The 26,437-nt window shown below is 45.7% G+C and overlaps 1 protein-coding gene across 1 annotated transcript in view; it reads right to left on the bottom strand.

Moving 5' to 3' along the window:
* Positions 1-1,055: 1,055 nt before the first annotated feature.
* The window catches only part of BARX2 (BARX homeobox 2), a 76,366-nt gene continuing 50,984 nt past the window's right edge, over positions 1,056-26,437 (bottom strand). The window contains exons 2-4 of the mRNA XM_043873268.1: positions 15,873-16,170; positions 10,380-10,464; positions 1,056-2,025 (exon numbers count right to left, since the gene is read on the bottom strand). Of these exons, the coding sequence (XP_043729203.1) occupies positions 1,759-2,025; positions 10,380-10,464; positions 15,873-16,170 (650 nt within the window). The 3' untranslated portion in view covers positions 1,056-1,758. The remainder of the gene's footprint in view (positions 2,026-10,379; positions 10,465-15,872; positions 16,171-26,437) is intronic.

Here is a 26,437-nt window from a genome sequence, read left to right on the forward strand (position 1 = left end):
CTTCAGCCATGTCTGACTCTTTGCGACCCCACGGACTGCAGCCCACCAGGCTCCTCTGTCCATGGGATTCTCCAGGCAAGAGTACTGGAGTGGGGTGCCATTCTCCTCCAGGGGAACCTCCCAATACAGGGATCAAACCCCTGTCTCTTACATAGGGCCAAGAAACAATACCAAAGATGACGGGCCAGGAACCCAGGGCTGGAAGTCAGAAACAGTGCCCAGAGCTAGGCTGGGGGAAACCCAGAGCATGTGCACACACCTCTCCTTGAACTCTGGTGGTTCAGGCCTTGAATGGTCAGACACCTATGAGAAGGACAGCGTGAGAGCCCAGACCAGAGACCGGAAACCAGCCTAAGAAAGCTGCGTCCTAATGAGGGCCTTTCTGGAGCAGGAGAACGGGACAGAATGATTCCTCAAGTGGGAGACCCAGCTGGCAGGACTCACCTGCTTACTTTGGCCGTGGGGACACCACCTGGTGGGCAGATCCTAAAGCCCTGGGCGGTGGCGGGGGGGGAAGGGGGGGGAGGCTCAGGTGAGGGAGGCAGTGGCCGACAGCTGGGTGTGGGCTGCACGAACTGGTTCTCGGAGGCCAAGTCCTTACCTCCGCGTTGAGAGAGAGACTGCTTTCTCTTTGTTGATCTCAAAGGCCAGGGGAAGGCACGGCCTTAGCAAAGTCAAAGTGGCCATCACGACGCTTGAATCCAGTCCTGTCGAAGGAGTTGTGTACTACAAGCTCTCAGGCTTACGAGTTTTTATTTTTTTTCCTTACCTTTATTTTTGGCCGTGCCGAGGCTCTGGTGCTGTGTGTGGGCTTTCTCGAGTCGTGGTGCAGGGGTTTCTCACTCCACTGGCTTCTCTCGTTATGGAGCACGGGCTCTAGGGAGCTGAGGCTCAGCAGCTGTGGCACACGGGCCGAGTTGTCCCTTGGCATGTGGGATCTTCCCAGACCTGGGATCGAACCCGAGTCTCTTGTGTCTCCTGCATTAGCACCACCCTCTTTGCATAGGATGTATTCAAGATCTAAATACACTCCCCGGAAGAAACAACACACCCCATCCTTTTTAAAAGATTTATTTTTAATTAAAAAATAAAAGTTATCTTAACATATCTGCATTGCAGCTTCAGGGATGGCAACTGAATGAAGCGAGAAAAACAAGGTTTATCAGTTCCTGGGTCACCTGACTACCATATAATGGGCATAAAGGCACGCATGTCTTCAAACAAACAAACTTTATTCTATTAACTCAAAACTCCCTTCCCCCAACTCTTATCTGCCCGCCCTCACCGACCACCCCCCCCCCAAAAAAAAACAACAATCAAAAACATTAAATTCTCTTTTAAAACTACAGAAATAAGTGCTGAGTCAGCAAGGAACCTGGGCATGCTGCCCACTCCTCCGTCTCTCTGCTTTGATGGCTAGCTGCTCCGAGGCTGGTCGCAGTGTCCCCCATCATGCCAGGGGGAGCTTGGACCCGGACAGCTGCACGGCGTCACCCCCACTGGGGCCGGCAGTTCCAAGGCACTGTGTCCCTTAGTCAAGGGCTTGTGTGGCTTAGGCAGCCTTTTAGGAAGAGCAGGCCAAGGTGAGCAAGTCTTCCTCAAAGGCTGGAGCTGAGAGCCACGGGCAGGAGGGAGGGAGCCGGCCGTGGTCTTCTCCCCCAGGTCTCGGGCTCTCGGCAGCTTTCTTCTCCCTCGTCTCCCTGCCCTCTTTCTTTCCCTTCTTCCCAGTCTCCCCCTCCCCCCACCAAGAGTTTTATCTTAGCTTGATGGTGGGGGTTCCGGAGAGGCTACTGGCAACTCCTGGGCCTGGCCTGGGGACTTGGCCACCTCCACGGGGACACCGCGTGCCTTTGGTTCCTGTGTATCACAGAGACCCTCCAGGCCCTGGGAGGGCTCCAGGAGCTCCTGGGTCTGAACCTGGCTGTTCAGCTTCTCTTCAGCTTCGATCTCTTCTGATGTGGGGATGGAGTTCTTCTTGGGACGACCTTTGGGCTTTGTGGGTGCTTCCTGTCCACCTTTAAGAACCTACGTGGGAGACAAACGAGATCAAATCTAAGAAATAACTTCTTCCCTCCACTTTCCCACTCCCCCACCTCTAAACCAGTGGTCTCCAACATTTTGGCACCAGGGATTGGTTTTGTGGAAGATGGTTTTTCCACAGACCGGGGAGGGGAGGGTTTCAGGATGATAAAAGCACATTACATTTTATTGTGTACTTTATTTCTATTTTTATTGCATCAGCTTCACTTCAGATCATCAAGCATTAGATCCCAGAGGTTGGGAACCCCTGCTCTAAACCATTCCTTCCCAGCAATGAAGTTGCAAAGTTTGGCAAAAAATATTCTCCATGAGTCACCTGCAGTCTACAAAGACAGCTTCATTCATGAAAGGTTCGATGCACTTTTAGTCAATATCATTTCTATTAAATACAATGATCATAAATACATAAAAATCCAACTTCAAAAATAGGGAAATAAAGGAAAATTAAAATATGAATGTGACAGCAAGTTGATAAGTTAAAAGAAAAAAAACAATATTTGTCACAAACAGGAAAATAAACACTCATATGCCTGTGTAAAAGTGTAATTGGTACAGCTTTTTCAAAAGACAACCTGAGGATGCAAATCAAAAGTCTTAAAAAAAATGTGCATAATGTTTGACACAGAAATTCTACTTCTAACAATTTAGCCTAAGGAAGTCATCAAAGATTGGGACAATGATTGATGTGCAAAAATGTTCATCACAATTGGCAACAACAGCAAAAAAAACATACTCTAAAGTTTCCACCATATAATTGAGTACATAATTATAGTACACGGCAAAGAGAGAAAACTTAACAACCATTATAATCGTTATATAGGACAACATATAATAACATGGGAAATATTATTAATACATTTTTGTGAAAATGGGTTCTAAACCAGCATAATTTAATTTGGTGGCTAGACAGCTACACACTACCCTGCTTGTAGTCTCAAGATCAAGGATAATTTCAATTATTTTTCTTTTTTTATGTATTTTTTAATTTTTCAATAATGATCATGTATAAGTATTTCTGTAATCAGAAAAGGAGATATCATGAAACATACAGTTTTATGTTGCTTGAAGAAGCAGTAACGCATAGGAGAGAGTGTGTTCTTGTTTTGAAAGTAGAATAACTAGATTAAATACCAACTGTGTCCCTTGTCTACTTTGTTTTTGGGAGAGTCCTTTGAAGACTCTGGGACTCAGTTTCCTATTCTGTAAAACAGCAATGCGTATGTGTGTGGTAAGTCACTTTAGCTGTGTCCAACTGTTTGTAATCCTATGGACTGTAGCCCAGCAACTCCTCTGTCCTTGGGATTCTCCAGGCAAGAATACTGGAGTGGGTTGCCATTCCCTTCTCCAGGGAATCTTTCAGACCCAGGGATAGAAACTGGGTCTCCCGCATTGCTGGCAGATTCTTTACCATCTGAGCCACAGGGTAAGTCCAAGACTGAGGAATTTCCAGACTGTTCCCTTAAAGCAGGAGCACCATGTTACATTCCAATCAGCAGTATGTGAGGGCTCCAGTGCTCCACATCCTCTGCAAAACTCATTTTTTTAAGGGCTGTTTTGATGTGGACCATTTTTAAAGTCGTCATTGAATTTGTTACAATATTGCTTTTGTTTTGGTTTGGCCTCAAGGCATGTAGGATCTTAGTTCTCCAGCCAGGGACAGAACCTGCACTCCTTGCATTTGAAGGTTAAATGTTAACCACTGGACCAGAGAGAAGTCCCAATCCTTGTTATTACCTGTCTTTTTGATTCCAGCCATCCTAAAGGTTGTAAAGTTGTATTTCACTGTGGTTTTGATTTGTACATCCCTGATAATTACTGAAGGTGAGCATGTTCTCATGTGTTTATGGGCCAGTTGTATATCTTCCTTGCAGAAGTGTCTATTCAAATCCTTTGCCTGTTTAAAAATGTGGTTGTCTTTTTTAATTACTGAGTTATAAGTTCTCTATTAACACTAATACACTGGATGAATGCCCCTTATCAGATAGAAGATTTACAAATATATTCTCTAGTTCTGTGTTGCCTTTTCACATCCTTTCTAAAAATGTTATTTATTTATTGGCTGCATTGCTCCTTGGCATGTGGGATCTTAGTTCCCTGACTAAGGATTGAATCCATATCCCCTACGCTGCATGGCAGATTCTTAACCCCTGGAAAATAAGAAGTGAAGTCCCACCTTTTCACTTTGTTGATGATGTCCTTCAACAGAACAAAAGTTTTTAGTTTTCATGAAGTCCAATTTTGTTGCTATTGCTTGTGCTTTTGGTATCTTATCTAAAAAGGTTTTGCCTAACCCAGGGTCATAAGCATTTACTCTAAAAGAAAATATTTTCTTCTAAGGATTTCATAGTTCTTTTTTCCTTTTTTAATATTTAAATTTAATTGGAGGACAATTGCTTTAGAATATTGTGTTGTTTCTGCCATATATCAGCATAAATCAGCAACAGGTATATGTATGTCCCCTCCCTCTGAGTTTCATAACTTTTTTTAAATCTATTTTTTTATTGAAGGATAATTGCTTTACAGAATTTTGTTGTTTTCTGTCAAACCTCATCATGAATCAGCCATAGGAGTTTCATAGTTTTAATGTTTACAGTTAGGCTTATGATTCCTTTTGAGTTAACTTTTGCTTATGGTATAAGGAAAACCATAAATTTGCACTAAACACCTCCATTTAGCTGGGCATCTACTCAGCCACTGTACTTTCAACCCAAACAGCTAACACAGAGATGTGAAGGGGACTTCTAAAAAGATAGAGATGCTGACAGAATCAATCTCTGGGGAAAAGACGTCTCTATATTCCTTTTCATATGTCAGTATCTGATTTTGGTTTCAATGTGAGCACAGGCTGTTGAAAGCACCCAAATGTGCCAAGATGAAATTGACATGTTGAAAGCAGCTCCACTCGGTATGAAAGAGGTTATACAAAATCGAGTTGCCCCATGTAGTAATCAAGTTATAAAAGAGCAGGTCTAAGGAAGCCACCTAATTGGCAAAAGAAAGTCCAGCCCAGCAATTAGGGAACACCACCCACACAGCTTGGCTAGACCCCACCTGGCTGTTTTCCTACAGCATGAAGAAAAAAAAAAAATCAAAACAATCAGACCATTTTATAAATGGAATAAAACATTCCAGCACAAGCAATAATTAGGATATAACTACACTCTTGGCTGCTTTCTGCACCTGACCTCTGGCCCCTGCCTCCCAGCACACCTGAGACATGCAATTATCTCGCAACCACCCCACGTTAGGACTACACACTCACATGCACTCTGCGGCCCTTCTCTCAGGACCCCTCCTCCCTAGGCATCTCTGGAGCCAATTTACTTTCCTTCGTCCAGAGAGGCGAGGCAATCTGTTGCACGTGAGGTCACATGCCTCTGGTAAAAACACCCAGCGCACCACCTACTTTTATTAACCTGGCCTGCTGGCAGCCTTCCTCCAAACTCTAAAACTAGATTCTCCCATGCCCTCCTGCTGGGGATGTCAGGACCTTCCTTCTCAACCTGCACAGGTGGGCGGGTGATGGGCACACTGACGGGAGGACCCAGCTGTCAGTGCAGAGAGGAACCTTCTACCTCCCTCACTTTTCAGGCAGAAGTGGTTTGTCATTGTGAAAAAGCAACCCAAGGCAGAGCTGGGATTGAACACAAAACCTCAATTGTCTGAATCTAACACTCATATTAGTATTTCATTGCATGTAATGTGCAAGGGAAGGGTTCAACTGATATTTCTACCACATTTATCTTACCGACCTTCTAACCTCCCAAGAGATCCTAGACCATGGACTCATTAACCCACTGCCTCTTTGCTCCCTTTCTCTACCTACAGCTCTATGGGAATGATGAGAGCCATGTTGTTGTTTCAGTCGTGTCTGACTCTTTGGAACCCCATGGATTGTAGCCCACCAGGCGTCTCTGTCCATGGGATTTCCCAGGCAAGAATACTGGTGAGGGTTGCCATTTCCTTCTCCAGGGGATATTCCTGAACCAGGGATCGAATCTGCATCTCTTGCATTGGCAGGTGAATTCTTTACCACGGAGCCACCAAGGAAGTCCGGAGAGCCATGTACCTGATGCTATTTCTCTGAAACAGACGTTCACCATCTCCAGCACAGATATTTCCCCAGCTCACTGTTTAGCAGATTTTCTGCCAGAAGATGGGATGTTCCACTCAACTCAAGCCTGAATGCTAAAGCACCAACAGACCGGGGAAGGCTTGGAAGTGGGGAGGATGCAGAAAAACACCTGACTGTCTTAACCAGCATCCCGGAAGCTTGCAGAATTCATTTTCAGATTATCTCTCCTGGCCTCCAAAAGTTTAGATTTTCTACAGACATGAATTTTGTGGATGGGTAAAGAAATTAAAAAAAAAAAACAAAAAACACCGAGACAAACAGCAGCTAACGCTTCTTGACTGTATCCTATGGGGCAGACACTGTTCTGAGTCCTATAGGGACTGGCTCAGACTGGCTCACTGACCTCATCTGCATCCCTGTAAGGTGGACATCAGACATTTACTGATGAGGAAACAGGCGCTTGCCCTCGATTACATAGGTAGAAACCGGTAGCCGTTTCACAGAATTGTTGACCAGCTGGAGAATTTCAGTGCACAAGATGACCACTGTGTGTGGTATGTGGCCCACCCAGTTCTGTGACTGGGAGAGGAAGATACCAACCGTCTGGACCCTCTCACAGAACAGAACCCTACTTTGGAGATGAAAAGTACCCCTGAATGATTAGGTACTTCTGGCCCGCTACGAAGCCCACTGGACCCTACTGGAACCCAAGCCAAGCAGACACAGAAGGGAGGGTGAGCATCCCACCGAATGTGGGAGACCACATTTACCCAACCTGCTAAAGGTTCTACACGCTGACTGGTAAAAACTAGTCAGAGATGCTATCTCGGTTCTGGCAGCATGCGAGTAACTCTGAGAAGGGAATGCTAATCTTTTTCCAGTTCCAGTGAGGTTACTTGCCTTGAGACATCTTTATTGCTCAATTATTCTTTTCTTCCCCCGTCCTTGAGGAGACAGCCTTGAAAGTTTTACCAGGGGAAACTATGAAGCAATCAGGATCCCAACAATGCCTCGCTGTTTGGGGAGAGTCAGAACGTGACCCATACCTGAGCTACCTTGTTCTCCTCTTCACTCCAGCCGTTCTGAGGTCCTCACAGTGCCCCCACGTACTTCTGCTCCTTCCTTCAGCCGGTGACACCCTTTCAACTTCATCTGGCAGGTGTCTATTCATCCATTAGACCCAACTTAGATGGCACCTCTTCCAGGAAGCCCTCCCTTCTCCTACTGATGCTGAACCTTTTATTTCCTTCCACTGTTGCCCTGATCACTCTGAATAATGAGCGACTTACAGGTCAGCTACCCCCACTGACTGAGTACCTTTTTTGAATTTTTTTTAATGGATGGCCTGGTATCTTACTCATTGGAAAAGACCTTAATGCTGGGAAAGATTGAGGGTAGGAGGCAACAGAAGGGGGCAACAGAGGATGAGATGGTTGAATGGTATCACCAACATAATGGGCATGAATTTGAGCAAACTATGGGAGATAGTGAAGGACAGGGAAGCCTGGTGTGCTGCAGTCCACAGGGTCACAAAGAGTAGGACACAACTTAGCAACTGAACAACAACAACAACTGGTGTCTTATAGCCACATCTCTACTGCCTGGTGAAAAGTAACTGCTCATAAGGTGAAATGAAGTGGACTCGAATTTCCGGAAGGGGCCTGCATTCAGTTGACTTGTGGACTGCTTGGAGATTTAAATCTGTGCAGTTACTTCCATTTTGTTTTCTATGACATTGATAACCATCAACACGCGGCCTGCGGCTGTGCCAGCACTGCAGAGGCTGGTGGAAAACAGCTGACGTCAGCGGCAGGGGCACACGTGTTCCCCACCGGCACTGGGCGGTGCTGGCAGTGCCTCCATCGTGTGACTCACGAAAAGATCGCTGATAACCAACTCAAACAATGCCTCTGCCACTCAGGAGACATCAATTTTGATGACGATGATGGGACGGGGAAGGAGGTGGGTGGTGGAACTTGCACAGAAAGCAGTGAAAAGACCTGCCCAAAGCCAAGCAGGGAGGGGCACGCCTGGAAACACAGCCCAGTGTTTCCAGGTCCCAGATCTAGTTCCCTTAGAGATCAGTCCCCTGAAAGGCTCCACGGGTGTCTGAGCATTCTAGAAGTTGGGGAGCAACATGTTTAATTGAATCTTATTTATCTTTCCATTTCAACTGCTCCCTGAAAGCTGTCCCAATATTTCACTTCTCCTCTGGACTCTTGTGGGTACTCTTGTGGGTACTCAGTCATGTCTGACTCTTTGCAACCCCATGAACCGCAGCCCACCAGGCTCCTCTGTCCATGGAATTTTCCAGGCAAGAATACTGGATTTGGTTTCCATTTCCTCCTGCAGGGTATCTTCCTGACCCTGGGATCAAACCTACATCTCTTACGCCTGCTGCACTGGCAGGCTGGTTCTTTACCACTAGCGCCATCTGGAAGCCTGTTAGCAGGCAATAGCAAGAACCAAAGTTTTCAGAGAAAAAAATAGATATATTGGATAAAAACACAAAATGGAGAAAACTCAAAATCTATTACCCATTATCAAAAAGTGCCTATTAACTTTTTTTGTTTCTGAAAACTAGGTGGCTGGTGCAGGGGAAGAGGGTCTTAGTTATTTGGTCATTGTAGAAAATTCATACTCCAGCCCTTGAGACACCAAGGCTTGTGACCAGATGGCTTAGCAATTAGGACATCATGCAGGCAGGCCTGAGATGTTCGGTCCACAGGACAGGAGAGGGGCCCAGAAACCTAGCAAGAACATGGAAAGGCCTGGGTCAAAGGTTTATTCCCACTCTCTTCCCAACCCTCCTATTTTCTCTGGGCTTTCACTTTGACCCTTGGAGTTTTCAAAACTGGAAGTGAGACAACTGCTTTGGAAAATCTGGATTTAACTGTTGCCTTTTTTGAATAAGAAAAAGAGAGCGGGCTAAACCATTATGAAATGAGTTCCTTAAAATGTAGAGATTTTTTTTAAAGAGATGTTTACACTAATTCGTTGTTGCTGTTCAGTCACTAAGTCGTGTCCAACTTTGTGAAACCCCATGGACTGCAGCACACCAGGCTTCCCTTTCCTTCAGCATCTCGCAGAATTTGATCAAATTCATATCCATTGAGTCGGTGATGCTATGTAACTATCTCATCTTCAGCTGCCCTTTCTCCGCTTGCCTTCAGTCTTTCCCAGCATCAGGGTCTTTTCCAAAGAGCCAGCTCTTCACATCAGGTGGCCAAAGTATTGGAGTTTCAGCTTCAGCATCAGTCCTTCCAGTGAATATTCAAGACTGATTTCCTTTAGGACTGACTGGTTTGATTCCCTTGCAGTCCAAGGGACTCTCAAGAGTCTTCTCCAGCACCACAATTCTAAAGCATCAGTTCCTCCGCGCTCTGCCTTCTTTATGGTCCAGCTCTTATATCCGTACATGACTACTGAAAAAAACCATAGCTTTGACTATATGGACCTTTGTCAGCAAAGTGTTATCTCTGCTTTTTAACATGCTGTCTAGGTTTTCCATAACTTTTCTTCCAAGGAGCAAGCATCTTTTAATTTCATGGCTACAGCCACTGTCCCCAGTGATTTTGGAGCCCAAGAAAATAAAATCTGTCACTGCTTCCACGTTTTCCCCTTCTATTGCTATATAAGTTCATTTAAAAACCAAATAGGGAACGGCTCATCTGTAAGGCACTAGAGTGGTATTTGGGAAACCAGAGTCACTATACCATGTGCATCAGAGGAACCTGGGTGCTAGTTAACACGCCCTGCCTTGGGCCAGCAAAGCAGAATCTTAGGAAGGGCCTTGAGTTCTGCATTCATACCTGCCACCCAGGTTCCTCTGATGCCCACTGGAGTCGAGAATCCCTGTGTTAGAAGACACACAGCTACAAGAGCAGGTGCACCCTGCATGTCCTCTAAAAACACAGAGGACTGACTTCTATTCTTAGCTATTGGTGGGAGTGGGAAGGAAGTTCTTTGAAAAGGCTAGCAGGTGGGGTTAAAAGCAGCAACTGACAAGCCTGGAGCCTTTCTTTTTCTTTTATTTCCAATGAAACTGTCAAAAAGAATATCCTTCTGGTCAGGAAATCCGGGTCAGAAAGAATTGCTTATCCCTTTGTTCAAACGGCCTCCCTCCCAGCCAGCATCATAAAAGGGCTTCCAATCTCTGGAGCTCAACCCACCAAAGGGTCCTTCCTGCCTTCTTCGCCAGCCCTGTAGTAAGAATTTTTCCCATCACGATGGGCCCTTGGTTAGGACTTACTCTCTTTCTTACCATTTTTTTCCATTTCATCCTGCGGTTCTGGTACCAGGTCTTCACCTGCAGTTGAGTGAGTCCCAGAGACTGGGCCAAGTCCAACCTAGAAGGCACGAGAGACAGGGGGAGGATGAGGAAGAGGGGAAGGGGCAGCAGAGGTGGGAGCCTGTTACCAACACGTGGACCTCCCCCTTAAAACACTTCCTCCCAAAGAGCTCTGCTTTCCTTCCCAGAATCCTATGGAGGAAACTCTGTGAAGCTAAGAAATAGATGCCCAAACCTAAGAACTGTCTACATCGAACCTGAAAAAAATTTCTGAGCCTTCACTGCAAAGTCCTCTCCCTGACCCGACAGGCTCTTTTCTCTGATCCTGCATAAAATGAACACTCTGACCCCAAATCCAAATTGGGGAGGAAAGATACAGTCACATTTTTCGGGGGGGTGAGCCCCCCGCCACCCCCTCCCCCGGCCCTGCTATCTCGCCACACCCCCTTGAAGGTTGCTTCCTCTGCACAGGTCACCTCTCACCCCGGGGGCTCTGAGTTCTCACTGGTCTCTGCTTCTCATGGGTTATTTCTGCCTCCCCAACTCCACTGCTTCTTTCACAATCAACAATGTGCTTACCACATTCTACATCAAGAACAAAGGCTCAAAAATACGTTTTGACAGGTTGACTCATCCTCCATCCCTGCCCTCAACTGTTATGATGCCAGATTCCAAAAGGAACATTACATCCGTACCCCTCCTGCTCCCCATTCCACGGCTAAGGATGGTCCGACATTTCTCTGTAGCCTGCAGAGCCACCAGCCTGGGCCACGGGGACTTGGGTACACATCCTCAGCTGCACCCAAGCCTCCCTGGGGCTTCCCTGGTAGCTCATCTGGTAAAGAATCCGCCTACAATGCGGGAGACCTGGGTTCGATCCCTGGGTTGGAAGATCCCGTGGAGGAGGGCATGGCAACCCACTCCAGTATTCTTGCCTGGAGAATCCCCATGGACAGAGGAGCCTGGCTGGCTACAGTCCACGGGGTCACAAAGAGTTGGACTCGATTGAGCGACTAAGCACAGCACCTCAGCTTCAACTTTCTCTACCTGAGGAGTAACAAGCGGCACCTCACCATCAGGAAGACCAGTGGTACAGGAGTGAAGGTTCCAGGCGTGGCTCCTGGAGTGCCAGGCACACTTCTCAGACCCCCTGCTTGGACCAGAGTGCCCAATTCAATCTCCAATAATAAAAACCATTTTCCGTCAAGGACTTCAGCTCCTGGCTTCAATCCCCATTCACACCTATCTGCTGCCCAGTAAAAGGGCTACTGTAAGCTGACAGTTTTATTGAAAGTCATTAACAGACTGAAGCCAATAAATTCCTAGTGCTAGCAGTCCTCACCCTCCCCACTAATGAAGCCCTGCATCCCAGGTGTGTGCGCGTGCTCAGTCGTGTCCGACTCAGCGACCCCATGGACTGTGGCCCACCAAGCTCCTCTGTCCATAGAATTTTCTAGGCAAGAAGTACTGGAGTGGGTTGCCATTTCCTTCTCCGGGGGATCTTCCTGATCCAGGGATTGAACCCGCACCCTTTGGGTCTCCTGCATTAGCAGGTAGATTCTTTACCACTGGCACAACTTGGGAAGCCCAAGAAGCACATATGAGAATCTAAACTTTTTCTATTAAGGTAGACATAAAATTGAAAAAGTGAAAATAAGACCATTTTTTCTCACTCTTTTGGAAATGATTTTAATTTAAAAATTGATATTTATGTTAATGTGATAGGCCTAATATTGTTATCCCATAATGAATAACTAAATATTTTTGAACTTTCTCAACTTTAATACTTAATTTGGTAAATATCAATAGTTTAACCAACAAAAGTTCTCTGGCGGGGGGGGTGAGGCTCAAAAATTTTTAGGAATGTAAAAGGGTCCCAAGACCAAACCCTTTGAGAACTGCTAATGTAAAGCACCTAACAGTGTCTGTCACCCAGTGGGTACACTATAAGCAATAGTGTTATCAACAACCATATAGCAGTTCATGGTATCTCTGGATAGCTCTTTGGGGGGCATAGGTAAATTCTGCACCATAACCTTTCTGGCCATAATTTGGCATCCCAGATAGCTATTCATTTAAACACCAAGAGCCCAGGAGGGCCATCCCACGGGTCCCCTAGACCTCCCTGGAGGCAGAGGGCTTCCCCCCTCCCCACAGCCTTCCCGGCCAGTTCACCTAAGGCCGTCAGGTGCATCAGTGAATGGAAGGATCAGTTCACAGCTCTGCCACGGCACTGGCCAACCAGGATGAGCTCACTTGGGAAAAATGCACTCCTGACTCATGCTGGCCCCAGAAACACACTTCGCTGTCATCAGCTCTCTCTCATTACCTGCCGCGGTTACAGATTCTCACTTCCCTGCGCAAATTCGCTTCAATGGGGTCACCTAGGAGACTGGAGAAACAAACACAGGGGAAGAGGGTGTGCGCCGTGGGAGGCGGCGTGCTCATGGCCCCGGTCACGTACGAGGTGAGGAACAGCTGGCGGGGCAGCTCGGGCACAGCCTCCACGCCAGCCAGATGGTCCTCCTCTGCAGGCAAGGGAATCAAGCTCACCTGAGAGGTGCCTGGGCAGGTAGCAGGAAACCCCGGGAGGTTGATTTGGAAGTAACGTTTCTGCTAAAAAATATTCTCTGACTTCTAAAATAAGCCTAGAATGTCATCTTGAGTGTGCTGATTCATAAATCCAGATGCCCACTCCACCTCCTCTACTCCATGTGTGTTGAGTACAGGAGGCGCTTCGTTACACTGGGGGGCATCAGAATAGCAGAACACCGTGTGTGTGTGCGCTCGAGTGTGTGTGCGCACGTGTGTGCTTAGTCACGTAATTGTATCCGACTCTTTGCAACCCTATGGACTGTAGCCCGCCAGGCCCCTCTGTCCATGGGCTTTTCCAGGCAAGAATACTGGAGTAGGTACCCATTCCCTTCTCCAGGGGATCTTCTCGACCCAGGGATAGAATCCAGGTCTCCTTCATTGCAGGCGGATTCTTTACCATCTGAGCCACCAGGGAAGCCCAGAGATCTCATCTGTTAACCCCCAAATCACAGACCTGCCTCCATCCTCTGCCTGAAGGTGCCCCAAATTACACATGTCCAAAACAACACGCTCTTTCCTCACCAAACTCACTCTGCCCTCTGCCTTCCAGCTTGTCCCTCTTTCCCTGGTGGCCCATGTAGAAGCCACAGAATTCTCCGCTCTCTGCCTCATGCCAATGGAAATTCTGTCTGTTCCGGCTTCAGAACAGTCTCTGATCTATTCTCTCGTCTCTGTTCCCACCGTCTCCACCTTAATTCACGTCTTCAATGACCCTCCCTGGACTCTGTCCACCTGCTTTCCCTGCTCCATCTCTTCTCACTCTTCTCTCTCTGTTACTTATGGGGCTACCAATATGAGGACTCCGAGATGTAAATCTCAGAACTTCCCTGCTAGTCCAGTGGTTAAGACTCCATGCTCCCAATGCAGGGGGCCCAAGATTGCTTCCTGATCAAGGAACTAAAATCCCACATGCTATAGGGCATGGCCTAAATTTTTTTAATAAACAAAAATTAAAAAAAAATAAAACGTAAATCTGGCCACAGCACTTGCAGCTCTTCACAGCTGCTGACGCACAGCCTGCACGACAAAGTTCACATCTTTTGGTCAGACATACAGGGTACTTCCCATCTCTGCAGCCTCATCTCCCCCCACACCCCCTCCCCCCTGAAGCTGGAGATGCCCGACCACCTGCACGGCCCTCAGCATGCCCAGCAGCACCTCTGTGCCTTTTGCATGTTGTTTCCCTCTGTGGGATGCCCTCTCCCTCCTGGGGTCAAAGTGCTTCTGAAGTGCTGCCTCCTCTGAGAAGGCTTCCCGGCTGCCACCGGACATACTCAGCAATATCTTTGTGCTCCTGCAGCCCTCGGGAACATGTTGGCATCCACACCCCAAGTTGTGATGTTTACCGCAGCCACATCCTTCCCTGTGACCTCCTTTAGAGCAGGTTTCTTTTCTGCTATCTTCTGGACCCATAATCCCTGCCACAGTGCCTTACACACAGCTGCTGGGAGCTCAACTAACTGAATCAGTAAACAAATTCCCTTTTAGTCAATGACTTGCAGGCTCCTCTCTCAAATTTTTATTGAGCAGCTAATAAACAGCTTGAGATGCCTTTGAGTTTCCTTTCCTTCTCTTTAATAGGGTCAGACCTGAAATGGACAAAGCAGTAAGTAAAGAAAGAGAAAAAGTACCTGGAAAATCCTTCCAATAAACAGGGTCACACATTAGGCCAGTCATTCCAGAGCGAGTTTGAAAGAACAAGGTAGAACACACACTCTTGCAGCATATTTCTTTGCTAAGATGCTAAATTAAAGAAAGTGGGGAGGTACAGAAGCCTCTGAGTAAAGCAGGGGTCACAGCCACCTTCACTGAGATCTCAAAAGGGCTTAAAGAAGAGACCTTCATCCAGGTCCTCCTTGGTCTCAGCCAAATGGTTCTGACTTGTTACCTGTCAAGTCCATCAGGACATCTGACAGCTCCGCAGCCCCATTAATCCAGGCTGCCATGCGGGAGCCAGATGCGCCTGCTGAGCCAGTTGGGGGTTAGAGGGTAGGGAGAAGCCTAGGAAGATCATGGACCTCAACTCCAGGTCTAGTCCCAGTGCATCTGATCCTAAGTGTCAGTGGTTTTAAACGCCAAACCTGTTGCCCCGCTGAGCGCCTGGGCAACCACTTGCTAAGCTCTACCATGCTTGTTGTATGGTAAACAAGCTTGCTGGGCTTCCCTTGTGGCTCAGCTGGTAAAGAATCTGCCTGCAATGCAGGAGACCTGGGTTCGATCCCTGGGTTGGGAAGATCCCCTGGAGAAGGGAAGGACTACCCACTCCAGTATTCTGGCCTGGAGAGTTCCATGGACTGTATAGTCCATGGGGTCACAAAGAGTCGGACACGACTGAGCGACTTTCACTTTCACCATGCTTGTTGTACTGTAGTAGTTAACATACAGAGATGCAGGGAGGAGTAAAACTTCAGCATCAGGCAGGCTTCTGGGGCTAAGTATGATGCATTCAGGTGAGCTATGTGTGTGCTTAATGGCTCAGTAGTGTTTGACTCTTCTGCAACCCCATGGACTGTAAGTAGCCCACCAGGCCCCTCTGTCTGTGGAATTTTCCAGGCAAGAATACTGGAACGAGTTGACCATTTCCCACTCGAGGGGATTTCCCCCACCCAGGGATCAAACCTGGGTCTCTTGCATCTCCTGCATTGGCAGGCAGATTCTTTACCACTGCACCACCTGGGAAGCCCTCAGGTGGGCTGGATTTTGTTTAACCAAGGCTGAGATTACATGAGCCAAGACATGGACAGACTCCTGCCCTAGTGCCCTGCACAAACCCTAGCACAGTCCTTGTGGCTCTCTGTGCCACACTGACAGCAAAAAGAGTCTCCCTTCTCAAGGGCCTTACCTGGAACAGTCCCTTCCCCGTGTCCTCACCTGTCTGGGGTGGACAAGTACTTCTGCTTCTGAAACTTCTTCTCCAGGCCCATGAGCTGCAGCTCGGTGAAGATGGTGCGACTCCGGCGGGGCTTTTTCTGCCGGGGCGTGGGCTGCTCCGTCTCAGACTCACTGCTGCCGTGGTTCTCGCCTGGGGCCTCCGCAGAGGCAGCTTCGGCGGCAGGGTGGCAGGACAGAGCCTGGGCGATTCCCGGGGTGGTGGGGACCAGATGGGAGATGACCGTGGGCTGTCGGGTGATCACTGAGAGGAGAGGATATGCCCGGAGGGAAGCGGGGCCTGGAAGACAAACAGGGAGGTGGGTCACATAGGGGCAGGGGACAGGAAGGGGGCCAGAGATCTCAGAGGACCCACACTGAGACCCGTCTGCCTGGCAAAGCCTCCTGTTCACAAGCGGGTATAATTGGGGGAGGCTGGGTGGGCAGGACACATGCAGGTTAGATCAGCCTGATGGGTGAGAACATTCAAGCCTTCCACGACAAAGAAGAGGGTCCCGAAATTCCTCTGGTTTTAAATGACTCTTTCCTCATCTCTTCCAGTTGAATATCTAAATTCTGGTTTCACAGATATGGGTCAATGACACAGCAGATGGAAGGAAGTAGTCAGATAAAGCAAGGAACTGAAGACTTAAGGAATCCGAAATAGATTCGTAATATACAAAGTACCTGAGAACCACCTCCGGTCTTTATAAAAAATACATGGTTGTAAGTATAAATTCTTCCTGGGAAGTCTACAAACCTTGAATCAGAACATTTTTCAGAGGTAGAAAGATGCTTAAAAGTTACTTCAACCTCCTCATTTCAGAGACAAGAAAACCGTTCCAGCCAGAAAGACTAAAGGACTTAGATGGTGTCACAGAGCTAGAAACAAGCACATTTAGGAGTCAAACTAGGTTCCCCTGGCTTGAACTACGGGGCAGTTACCACACCATGAATCACACAGATGCATCATTTAGAAGAGGGGCCCAAAATATTTTAATTCACATGAAAATTCAGATCTGTTATAGTGGATGCCTAGGAATCTCAGGCTGGGTCAGAGTCCAGCTGATGGAAGCGAGCTGGGGTTGATTAGCAATGTCTGGCCCGGGGTGGGCAGGGGTAGGGGGCATGGTAGTTCCCACTAGAGTTCTGTGCCTCTTCTGAATTTTAAGAGAGGAGACCTTTTCTGTCCAAAAATATGTTCTCTCTTTTGTTGACTGAAATGAATTGCGCAACCTAAAAGTTGAGAGTTATGTTTTATATTTTAGGGACTTTCTTAAGACATGAAGCCCAGGAGCATCCTTGCAGATAGCTCCAAGGGACTGCTCTGAAGAGGTAAGAGAGGAGCCAGGATATACAGGAATTTTTGCAACAAAGTCTAGGTTGTCACAACATCAAAGGATTTCTATTAACTAAAGAAAACCATGGACAGACCTAGAGACTGTCATACAGTGTGAAGTAAGTCAGAAAGAGAGAAACAAATATCCTATAAGATCACTTGTATGTGGAATCTTGAAGAATGGTACAGATGAACTTAAATTTCCAGAGTATGAATAGAGACACAGACATAGAGAATAAATGTATGGACGACAAAGGGGAAGGGTTGGTGGGATGTACTGGGATATTGGGATTGATATACACACACTACTATGTATAAAATACATAACTAATGAGAACCGACTGTATACTACAGGGAACTCCACTCAAGTCCTTTATGACACCCTAAAGGGGAAGGAAATCCAAAAAAGAGGGAATATATGTATACGTATGGGTGATTCTTTTTGCTATATAGCCAAAACTAACACAACATTGTAAAGCAACTATACTCCAATAAAAGTTTTTAAAAAGAGAGGGAGAGAGAAAACACAGACATCTCAAGGTAATGGATTTAGCACTTTTCCACACAAGGAAAAAACAAATCTGGGCTCACTAAAGTCATTCCTTTGATATGCACCTTAGCTATCTGGGACCAGTATCTGGCTCCTTCTTCTCCTGAGTCCCTCAGGGGGCACCTCTGGGGGCAGCTGCAGTGGTCAAGGGGAGTGGGCAGCCTGCAGCCTGTTGGTCCCCCTCTCAAGTTCCCTCAGGCTCGCCAAGGGGCGGGAGAAGTGGCTGAGGGCTGAGTGGCCTGAGGGCTGCACCTTTTTTTGTTTGCTGATACTTTTAAGACTCAAGTGAAAAAGTTCTTCCTTTCCATTATTCCATAGAATTGCGTTTAAAATGTCACTATCATTACCTATGGCAATCATTTTATCCCTCTGGGCCTCAGTTTTATCAGCTGTACAAGTGAGTAAAAGGAGATAATTTCAAAGAATTCTTCAAACTCTTCCTCCATGGAAGTCCCTCCATGGGACTTCCTCCATGGCTCAAATGGTAAAATATCTGCCTGCAATGCAGGAGACCCAGGTTCGATCCCTGGGTTGGGAAGATCCGCTGGAGAAGGGAATGTTTACCCACTCCAGTATTCTTGCCTGTAGAATCCCATGGACAGGGGATACAAGACTGAGCAACTAATACTTTCACTTTTACACTTTCATACTGATGTCATGAAAGCACCTTTCATCCCAAGCCAATCTTGATATATGATGAAAACAGAGGAAGTTCTGGGGTGCCCTTTGGGACTCAGCCCATCCCCAACAACTCACTACAAGAGCAAGGCGAATATCTGAGCCAGATAACACTCATACTCATTTAGGGTTAAAAACGAACATCACAAAAGCTCCCGGGTGTTATGTGTATACTCTCTCCTCTAGGCTGGCATTTATTTTCTTACTCATTTCCATGCTTCTGTTTTGGACCCCAGTCACAGCTATGAAAACAGGTAACTTCTCCTGTTCTTTGACCACATGCCTGATCTAAGACCCAGTAGAAACCACAAAGTTGTTAAACAATAAATCATCAAGGGCTACTACTTCCAATAACTATCCAGACAAGGCTAACACTTAAGGTTTTCTTCTTTCTTTTAATGAAAAAAAAAAAAATCTGGGAATGATGTTTTATAATAAAAGTAGGATACCTAGTACAGTGGTTTTGCATCTGTATACATTATGAAATGATGCTTTTTCAAAAAGAAACTATCTAAAAGCTTCTTATACTACTATTTTTTTTTATTATTTCTTTTATTTATTTATGGCTGCACTGAGTCTTTGTTACTGCTAAGACTTCCTCTCGTGGCAGTGAGCAGGGGCTACTTTTCCTGGTAGCGGGCAGGCTTCTCACTGCAGTGGCTTCTCCTATTGCTAAGCAAAAGCTCTAGATGCATGGACTTCAATAGCTGTGGCACATGGGCTTAGTCGCTTCAAGGTATGTGGAATCTTCCTGGACCAGGGATCAAACCTGTGTCCCCTGCATTGGCAAGAGGATTCTTAACCACTGGACCACCAGGAAAATCCACTACTTTGTTTCTCATTACCAATGTAACACAATTTGTTATAAAAGAACTTTAAAACAATCGGAAATATATAAAATAGAAGTCTCCTCTCTCAGTTTTCAACCCCAAATCTTAGAGGTAAACTTCCATAACTGGCCCTGTGTATACACAAACATGGGCTTCCCAGGTGGCGCTGGTGGTAAAGACCCACCTGCCAATGCAGGAGACTTTAAGAGACACGGGCTCCATGCCTGAGTCAGGAAGATCCCCTGAAGGAAGACCTGGCACTCCATTATTCTTGCCTGGAGAATTCCATGGACAGCGAAGCCTGGCAGGTTACAGTCCATAGACAGGGCTGCACAGAGTCAGTCATGACTGAAGCGACTTAGCACGCACATATTCACAAACATACTTAAGTTCCAAATCTAATCATGTATATTCTAATCTACTGAAACCCATAGTTACAAAGTGTTTATTTGGTAAAATATAGACATGTCACTTTATTTTTTCTAAGCAGATAGCCAACAATTCCCCAGATCCTTTACTGACTAGTCCACTACTTAAAATGTCAGCTTTGAGACATTAAGTTCCTAAAGAAATGAAGTTGGGAATTTCTGTTTATCAGAATTCTGAGAGTCTACTGGGGAATTTTAGTCACCATAAGTATGAGAACTTCCTGCTTTGTAGAAAAGCAGCCAAACTAGGACAAGAACCACCCTTCTCAAGGGCTGCCCTCTATTAGTATGGTTATAAATAGGTGTAGAGCTGCTACATGAGGGCAGTGGGTATGCAGGAGAAGGGGTTGGGGAGGTTAAAGTTAGGAAACCAGGTGGAACAGAAACGGGCAGATTTTGAGGGGGCTGCCAAGAGTCTGCACTTTGGGGAGAGTGAAGACTACTTTGAGAGGATTTCTGAAAAACATTTTAGAGGTGCACTGGGTAAAATCCTTGAATATATTCCTTTAAAAAAAAAACTAAAGATCTTCATATTCAAGGCTTATGTAATCAGATTTCAGTTGTCATTGAGTAGAATTCTACAGATACATTGGGTCATATGGGGCCTTAGAAATAGATGGATTACTTTATATATACATGTATCTGTTTCTGGACTCTATCTACTCAACTAATATATGATCCTGCTATAAGACCATTCCACTTTTATTATTGTGGGGTGTTGGGGAGTTTTATTCTAGAACAAATTTCCCCTTTTTATTCTTTCTACAAAACTTTTTTGGCTATTGTCATTAATTAATTTTTTTCAGTTGAATTTTAGAATCAACTTGTTAGTCTCTAAAAAAGCAAACCCTACTAAAAATGTATTAGACTTCCACTGACCTTATAGATTACTATAGGGAAAAATCATTCTTTTGACAATCCTGGTCTCTGGTAGGGTGAAAGCAATTGTGGGTATTTAAAAATGGCTTTTGGGGATTTATAATATTTGGTTCCACAAAGCTTAAACCCAATGAAAACCTCACATTAAAAAACACAAACAAAATTAAAAACTTCAGAAGAATGGTAGGGATTTAAGGCAACATTCTTTTTTTTTTTTTTAAGGCAACATTCTAATCACCAACGTTTATAATTTCAGGAATCTTTACCCAATACTCTGATGCAGATTCAGTGACAAAATTGTACTCCCCCACTAGGCTTTCCTGGTGATTCAGACAGTAAAGAACTCCCCTGCCAATGCAGGAGACACAGGAGATGCAGGTCCGATCCCTGGGTTGGGAAGATCCCCTGGAGAAGGGAATAGCTACCCACTCCAGGATTCTTGCCTGGAGAATTCCATGGACAAAGAAGACGGGGGAGCTACAGTCCATGAGGTTGCAAAGAGCCAGACATGACTGAGCAACTAACAGTTTCACTCAGTGGAAAGAGCACCTTCTGATGTTGGAGATACCCACGAGGCCTCTGGGATGCTGATAAATGTTTGGAGGGTTCAAGGAAGCCGTCATTGTAAATAAACACAATCGCAGTGAGGCACCACGTGGTGTTTCTAGTATCTGATGTGTGTCCCTAAGGAAAGAACAGCGTGGCTGCACCGGGACACAGGGTGGGTTCTGTGTGTGCAGCAAAGCGGCGCGTCTCCTGAGAGGCAAACCAATGGGAGCAGAAAAGGGAGACCAAATATACTCCAGCCAGCTGCTCCCTGTCTTTCCTTGTTTTAATATATGACCTGATTTCCAACAAAACAGTACCCAGAGCTTTCATTCCACAAAGCATTTACACAGTCCCATTTCACATTCTCACAGAAGTTCTGTGAAGTCATCCAGTCCCCTATTTATATTTTGGCTAAAAAAATCAAATTTAGGTTTTAAAAATAGAGGGGAAATAATAAATGAGCACATACAATGGAGGGGGGCCACCTGGGTTGCTGAGAAGGCAGATGATGTATAACACTATGTATTAAGTATGACTTTCTCTTTTCCTGAGAATTATCGCTATGTGAAAATGTTGACGGAAGACAGCTGCCCAGCCACCCTGGATCATTTACATACACTTGCGAAATTCGAGCACATTATCTGCTACTGAGAGGGAGTAATGACTGTCATAAACCAAAGACTTTGTTTAAACAAACACATTTTAGTTGACAAAAGGAGTATAAACATGACCACAGTGAATGCATCTTCTAATAACTGTTTTCTTCAACCCAGCTCCCTGACCAATAAGGTTGTAAGATGGGTATCACGTAACTGCGTGTACTGTCGACCTAGAAATAGCTGCCTGCCAAGTGTTGGACTGTTTTGAGAATCTGCTTTGGGATTAGAAAACCTGAGCACATTTGTGATAGGCTGATGCTCAGGGACATCCCTGGCAGCCTGGGGAGAAGTGGAACATTCAGGAAGCTAAACAGAATGTTCCATCGCATGGATTCCACAAGTGGTTGTTTAGCTGCTCAGTCCTGGCCAACTCTTTTGTGACCCCACAGACTGTAGCTGAGGCTTCTCTGTCTGTGGGATTGCCCAGGCAAGAATACTGCAGTGGGTTGCCATTTCCTCCTCCAGGGGATCTCCTCCACCCAGGGATCGAACCCTTGTCTCCTGCATTCGCAGTTGAATTCTTTACTGCTGAGCCACCTGGGAAGCCCAAGTGGATTCTGCAAATTGGGAGGAAGTGACGCATGTGAATGCAACTAGGCGAAGTGTGGGCACAGTCCAGAATGGCCAATTCCAGGCACGGCTCCCCAGCATAATTCCTCCTTCCCCACAAAGACTAGTCTACCCCTAGCTACAGCAGGACTTGAACCCCAGAGCACCGTGCCAGCACCCATACACCTCCTAGGGGCTCTTCTTCTGTTCCTCCAAGACACCAAGTCCCCACATTGGCTCTCTACACCCACATTCTGGTTGACACAAGCGAAGGTCAAAGGTCTGAGTGGATAAGGATCTCTAAGCTGCCTGCTTGACGGATTTATGTCCTGGGAATGTGTGACCTATATACCCGCAGAAAGCTTCCGAGGAACAGAGGCAGCATACACAGAGGCATGGGTAGAGATGTATTCAGTTAACCTAAAAGACAGACTTGATGGAACAACTGGGAAGCTCTGGCTGAGTTTCCTGGGAAAAATCATAAAACCACCCACACCAAATGGCTCCCATGGACTCACATACCTACACATTGGCTGGTAATCTAGGACAATGGAAAGAACGGGACCTCACTGATTCCTGGAGGGACCTTGAGCAGGTTAGCAAAACTTTCTTAGTTTCAATTTCCTCTTCTGTAAAGCAGGACTAATAATAGTTTCCCCAGGTAGATTACTGTAAAGATGAAATGCATTTAATTGCCATTAGCTTTCTTTCTTTCCTCTTTTCATTTCAGTGGTTTGATGCTCCATGAATGAGCTCAGTGGAAGTTGGACTTATCAAGAAAGCAGACTTACTTGTGAACTACGCATGTGTTATCTTCTTATCCTCTGCACATTTACATGAAAGGCAAGATTCAGCAACAATATGTCAGCTTCTCTTTGCCACATGGTGGTCTTCAAATGCCCTAACAGCAAAACAAGGCAGCTAGAGTAAATCAGTGACAGGGCTAATCTAGCCAGTGCATGCGTGCTAAGTTGCTTCAGTCATGTCCGACCCTTTGTGACCCCGTGGACAGTAGCCCACCAGGCTCCTCTATCCATGAAGTTCTCCAAGCAAGGATACTGGAGCAGGTTGCCGACCCTCCTCCAGGGGATCTTCCCAACCCAGGGACTGAACCCAGGTTTCTTATGTCTCCGGCATTGGCAAGTGGGTTCTTTACCACTAGTGCCACTGACATCCCCCTAAAACCATCAAGGAATAACTACTGTGGTTTTGCACACCTGGATAAACAATTCACAGCCCTTTCTAAGGTTAGTTGCAGGTGAAGAAGGATGAAGGTGGTGGCACACAGGACTGTACCAATTTCTAAAAATTGCAGAGCAAACAGATGCGTGGTTAAAATTAATGTGCCTCGTCTTATGTTGAAAAGGCTGAGCTGACGGTAAGTGGCAACCAGACATGAAAGCTCAGTGCTTATTTGTCTATAAGAATAATCTTTTTTTAAGGTTCTTTTTAATGTGGACCATTATTTAAAGTCTTTATTGAGTTTGTTACAATTTTGCTTCTGTTTCATGCTTTAGCTTTTCGGCCCTGAAGCATATGGAATCTTAGTTCCCTAACCAGGGATTGAACCGAATCCCCTGTGTTGGAAGGTGAAGTCTTAACCACTGGACCACCAGGGAAGCCTCCTCCCTTACCATTCTTGAAGATTATCCATATAGGGACTTCCTTGGTGTTCCAGTGGTTATGAGTCTGCCTGACACCGCAGGGGACACCGGTTAGATCCCTGGTCTGAGAGGATCCCACATGCCGTGGGGCAACTGAGCACGGGCACCACAACTACTGAAGCCGGTCAACCTAGAGCCTGAGCTCCACAAGAGAAGCCACTGCAGTGAGAATCCCAGGCACCTCAACCAAAGAGTAGCCCCTGCTCACTGCAACTAGAGAAGAGCCCATGCCGCCAACAAATAATTTTTTAAATTATTTTTCTTAATAAAAACACACATAAAGAAAGATTTTCAAATTGTTTACAGCAGGTGAAAGTGAGTTTATATCTATTAAAATAGTATCATATGTTAAAAATCATTCTCTGTTTCTGTTGATAATTGATATAATTCATCCCAATACCTAAAGATATGCTTATGTAAACATTTTAAATACAGCCGTCTACACTGTGACTGCACCTGATGCTTATTCAGTCATTCCTCCCTTTGTGGACATTTAGGGTAGTTGTTTTTGCTGCTACATGTAATGCTGCAATGAAAATCTATCCCTGCTGGGTACATTTTTAAATGTAAGTTTCTGGACCAAACGGCATGTGAATTTTATTTAAATATGTGCTTATCTATTTCTTTGGCTGTAGAGAAAGAAAGGCAAGGAAGGGAGGAAATGGGATATAATGAGGCTGAATGGCCATTTAACTCCTTGACACACTAAGCTTTTAGCCCAGTAAGAGTTAATGGAATACATGCTCCCTTTACAGCTTATGGCTTTGTATTACTAAAGAAAAAAGAAAATGTTTGAAGAGGCCAACTCAAAGGCTAACAAAACATCTTAGCCATTAACTACCTCATAAAAAAAAAAAAAGCAGGTGGGCATTTTGATGAGTTAAGTGTAAACGAATTAGAAACATGTGGAATAAATTTATTCCACCATCCACATGCAACTGCCATAATGTCGATTCTGGAATAAGCATCTAGTTAAATTAAAAACTAAAGAAGGTTCACAAAGATTGACAAAGGGATGGAGTGAGGAGAAGACATTTTGGGTATTTAGAGCAATGAAGATTTGGGAAACAAAGAGGAGACATGAGAGCAACCCCAGCAGGCTGGACTGCATCACGCCATCTTTTCAGATTCTTGATTTCACAAAGAGACAAGCTCAGTCTTACCACATTCAACCTGCATCATCATCAAAACGACAAACGCCCACAAAACTGCAGGGCTTCACAGGGAGCTCCATGAAATCAATTAAGCTGGAAGGTAGGTGTGTGGACCTTCCCATCCTGCCTAAAGTGACCCACCCAGACGTGGTCATCAACCACCCTCTAGCCGTCACTGCTCCACGACCTCCAGCACCAAAGCATACATACGAAATGACATTGTCTTTCTCCTCCTGGCCATTCTGTTATCTCCACACACCCACACCTGCTTTCAGCCATTCCTCGTAACCACTCACGGATGGAAAGCTTCCCAGAGCAGCTGTTGTTTAGTACAGAGATTGAATTCATCACTCCCACCTCCAGGCACCCCCACCCCAGCTTTTTGTATGTGTCCTTATTCACCCTCACTTAATTCAAACCTTGGAGCAAGAGTTAATGTGTTTACCCATCCATTGCTCACTAGATTGCAAACTTCTTCAGGACAGAATTAAAAAGTGCATCCTTTTATGGACACGGGTTGGGGCGGGGGAAGGAAGGAGAGGGTGAGATGAATGGAGACAGTAGCATGGAAGCATATACACTGCTATATGTAAAATAGACAACCAATGGAAATGTACTCAGGAAACTCAAACCGAGGTTCTGTAACAACCAAGAGGAGTGGGAAAGGGTGAGAGGTAGGAGGGAGGATTAAGAGGGTGGGACATAGGTATACCTATGGCTAATTCAGGTTGATGTATGGCAAAAACCGAAGCAATATTATACAGCAATTATCCTTCAAATAAAAATAATTTTTTTAATGCATCTTCCCAGTGAAAATGCCACGCCTGACTTGAACTGATTTTGCCTGGTATCAGAAGACTGGGGCTGGAGACATGGTTCTTACACGTTTGGGGTCTGTGGTCTTGGTCAAACCATCCTTCCAACCTTCGGCTTTCTTTCCTAAAAATGACACTAATAATATTTCTCCCAAGCTTGTTGAAAGATAGCAATGGATAATGAGTATAAAACAATTTGGTAAACAACAAAGAACTACACCAAAAAAAGGCAGTCATTTTTTTTTCCCCAACAGTCAAAAAAGCACCAGCTTTCCAAATTTCAGAGATGCCTCTATTTCCAAAGAAATCATAATCCTGGGACTTCACAGGCAGTCCAGTGGTTAAGACTCTGTGCTTCCACTGCAGGGAGCATTAGTTCAATCCTTGGTAAAGGAACTAGAATCCCACAGGCCATGTGATGTGGCCCAGAAAACAATCGAAAAAACAAATGTTTATCCTGCTTTCGGTGCCAAC

Source organism: Cervus elaphus, chromosome 2, assembly GCF_910594005.1.
Source record: "Cervus elaphus chromosome 2, mCerEla1.1, whole genome shotgun sequence".
In the NCBI taxonomy this organism is placed as follows: Eukaryota; Metazoa; Chordata; class Mammalia; order Artiodactyla; family Cervidae; genus Cervus; species Cervus elaphus.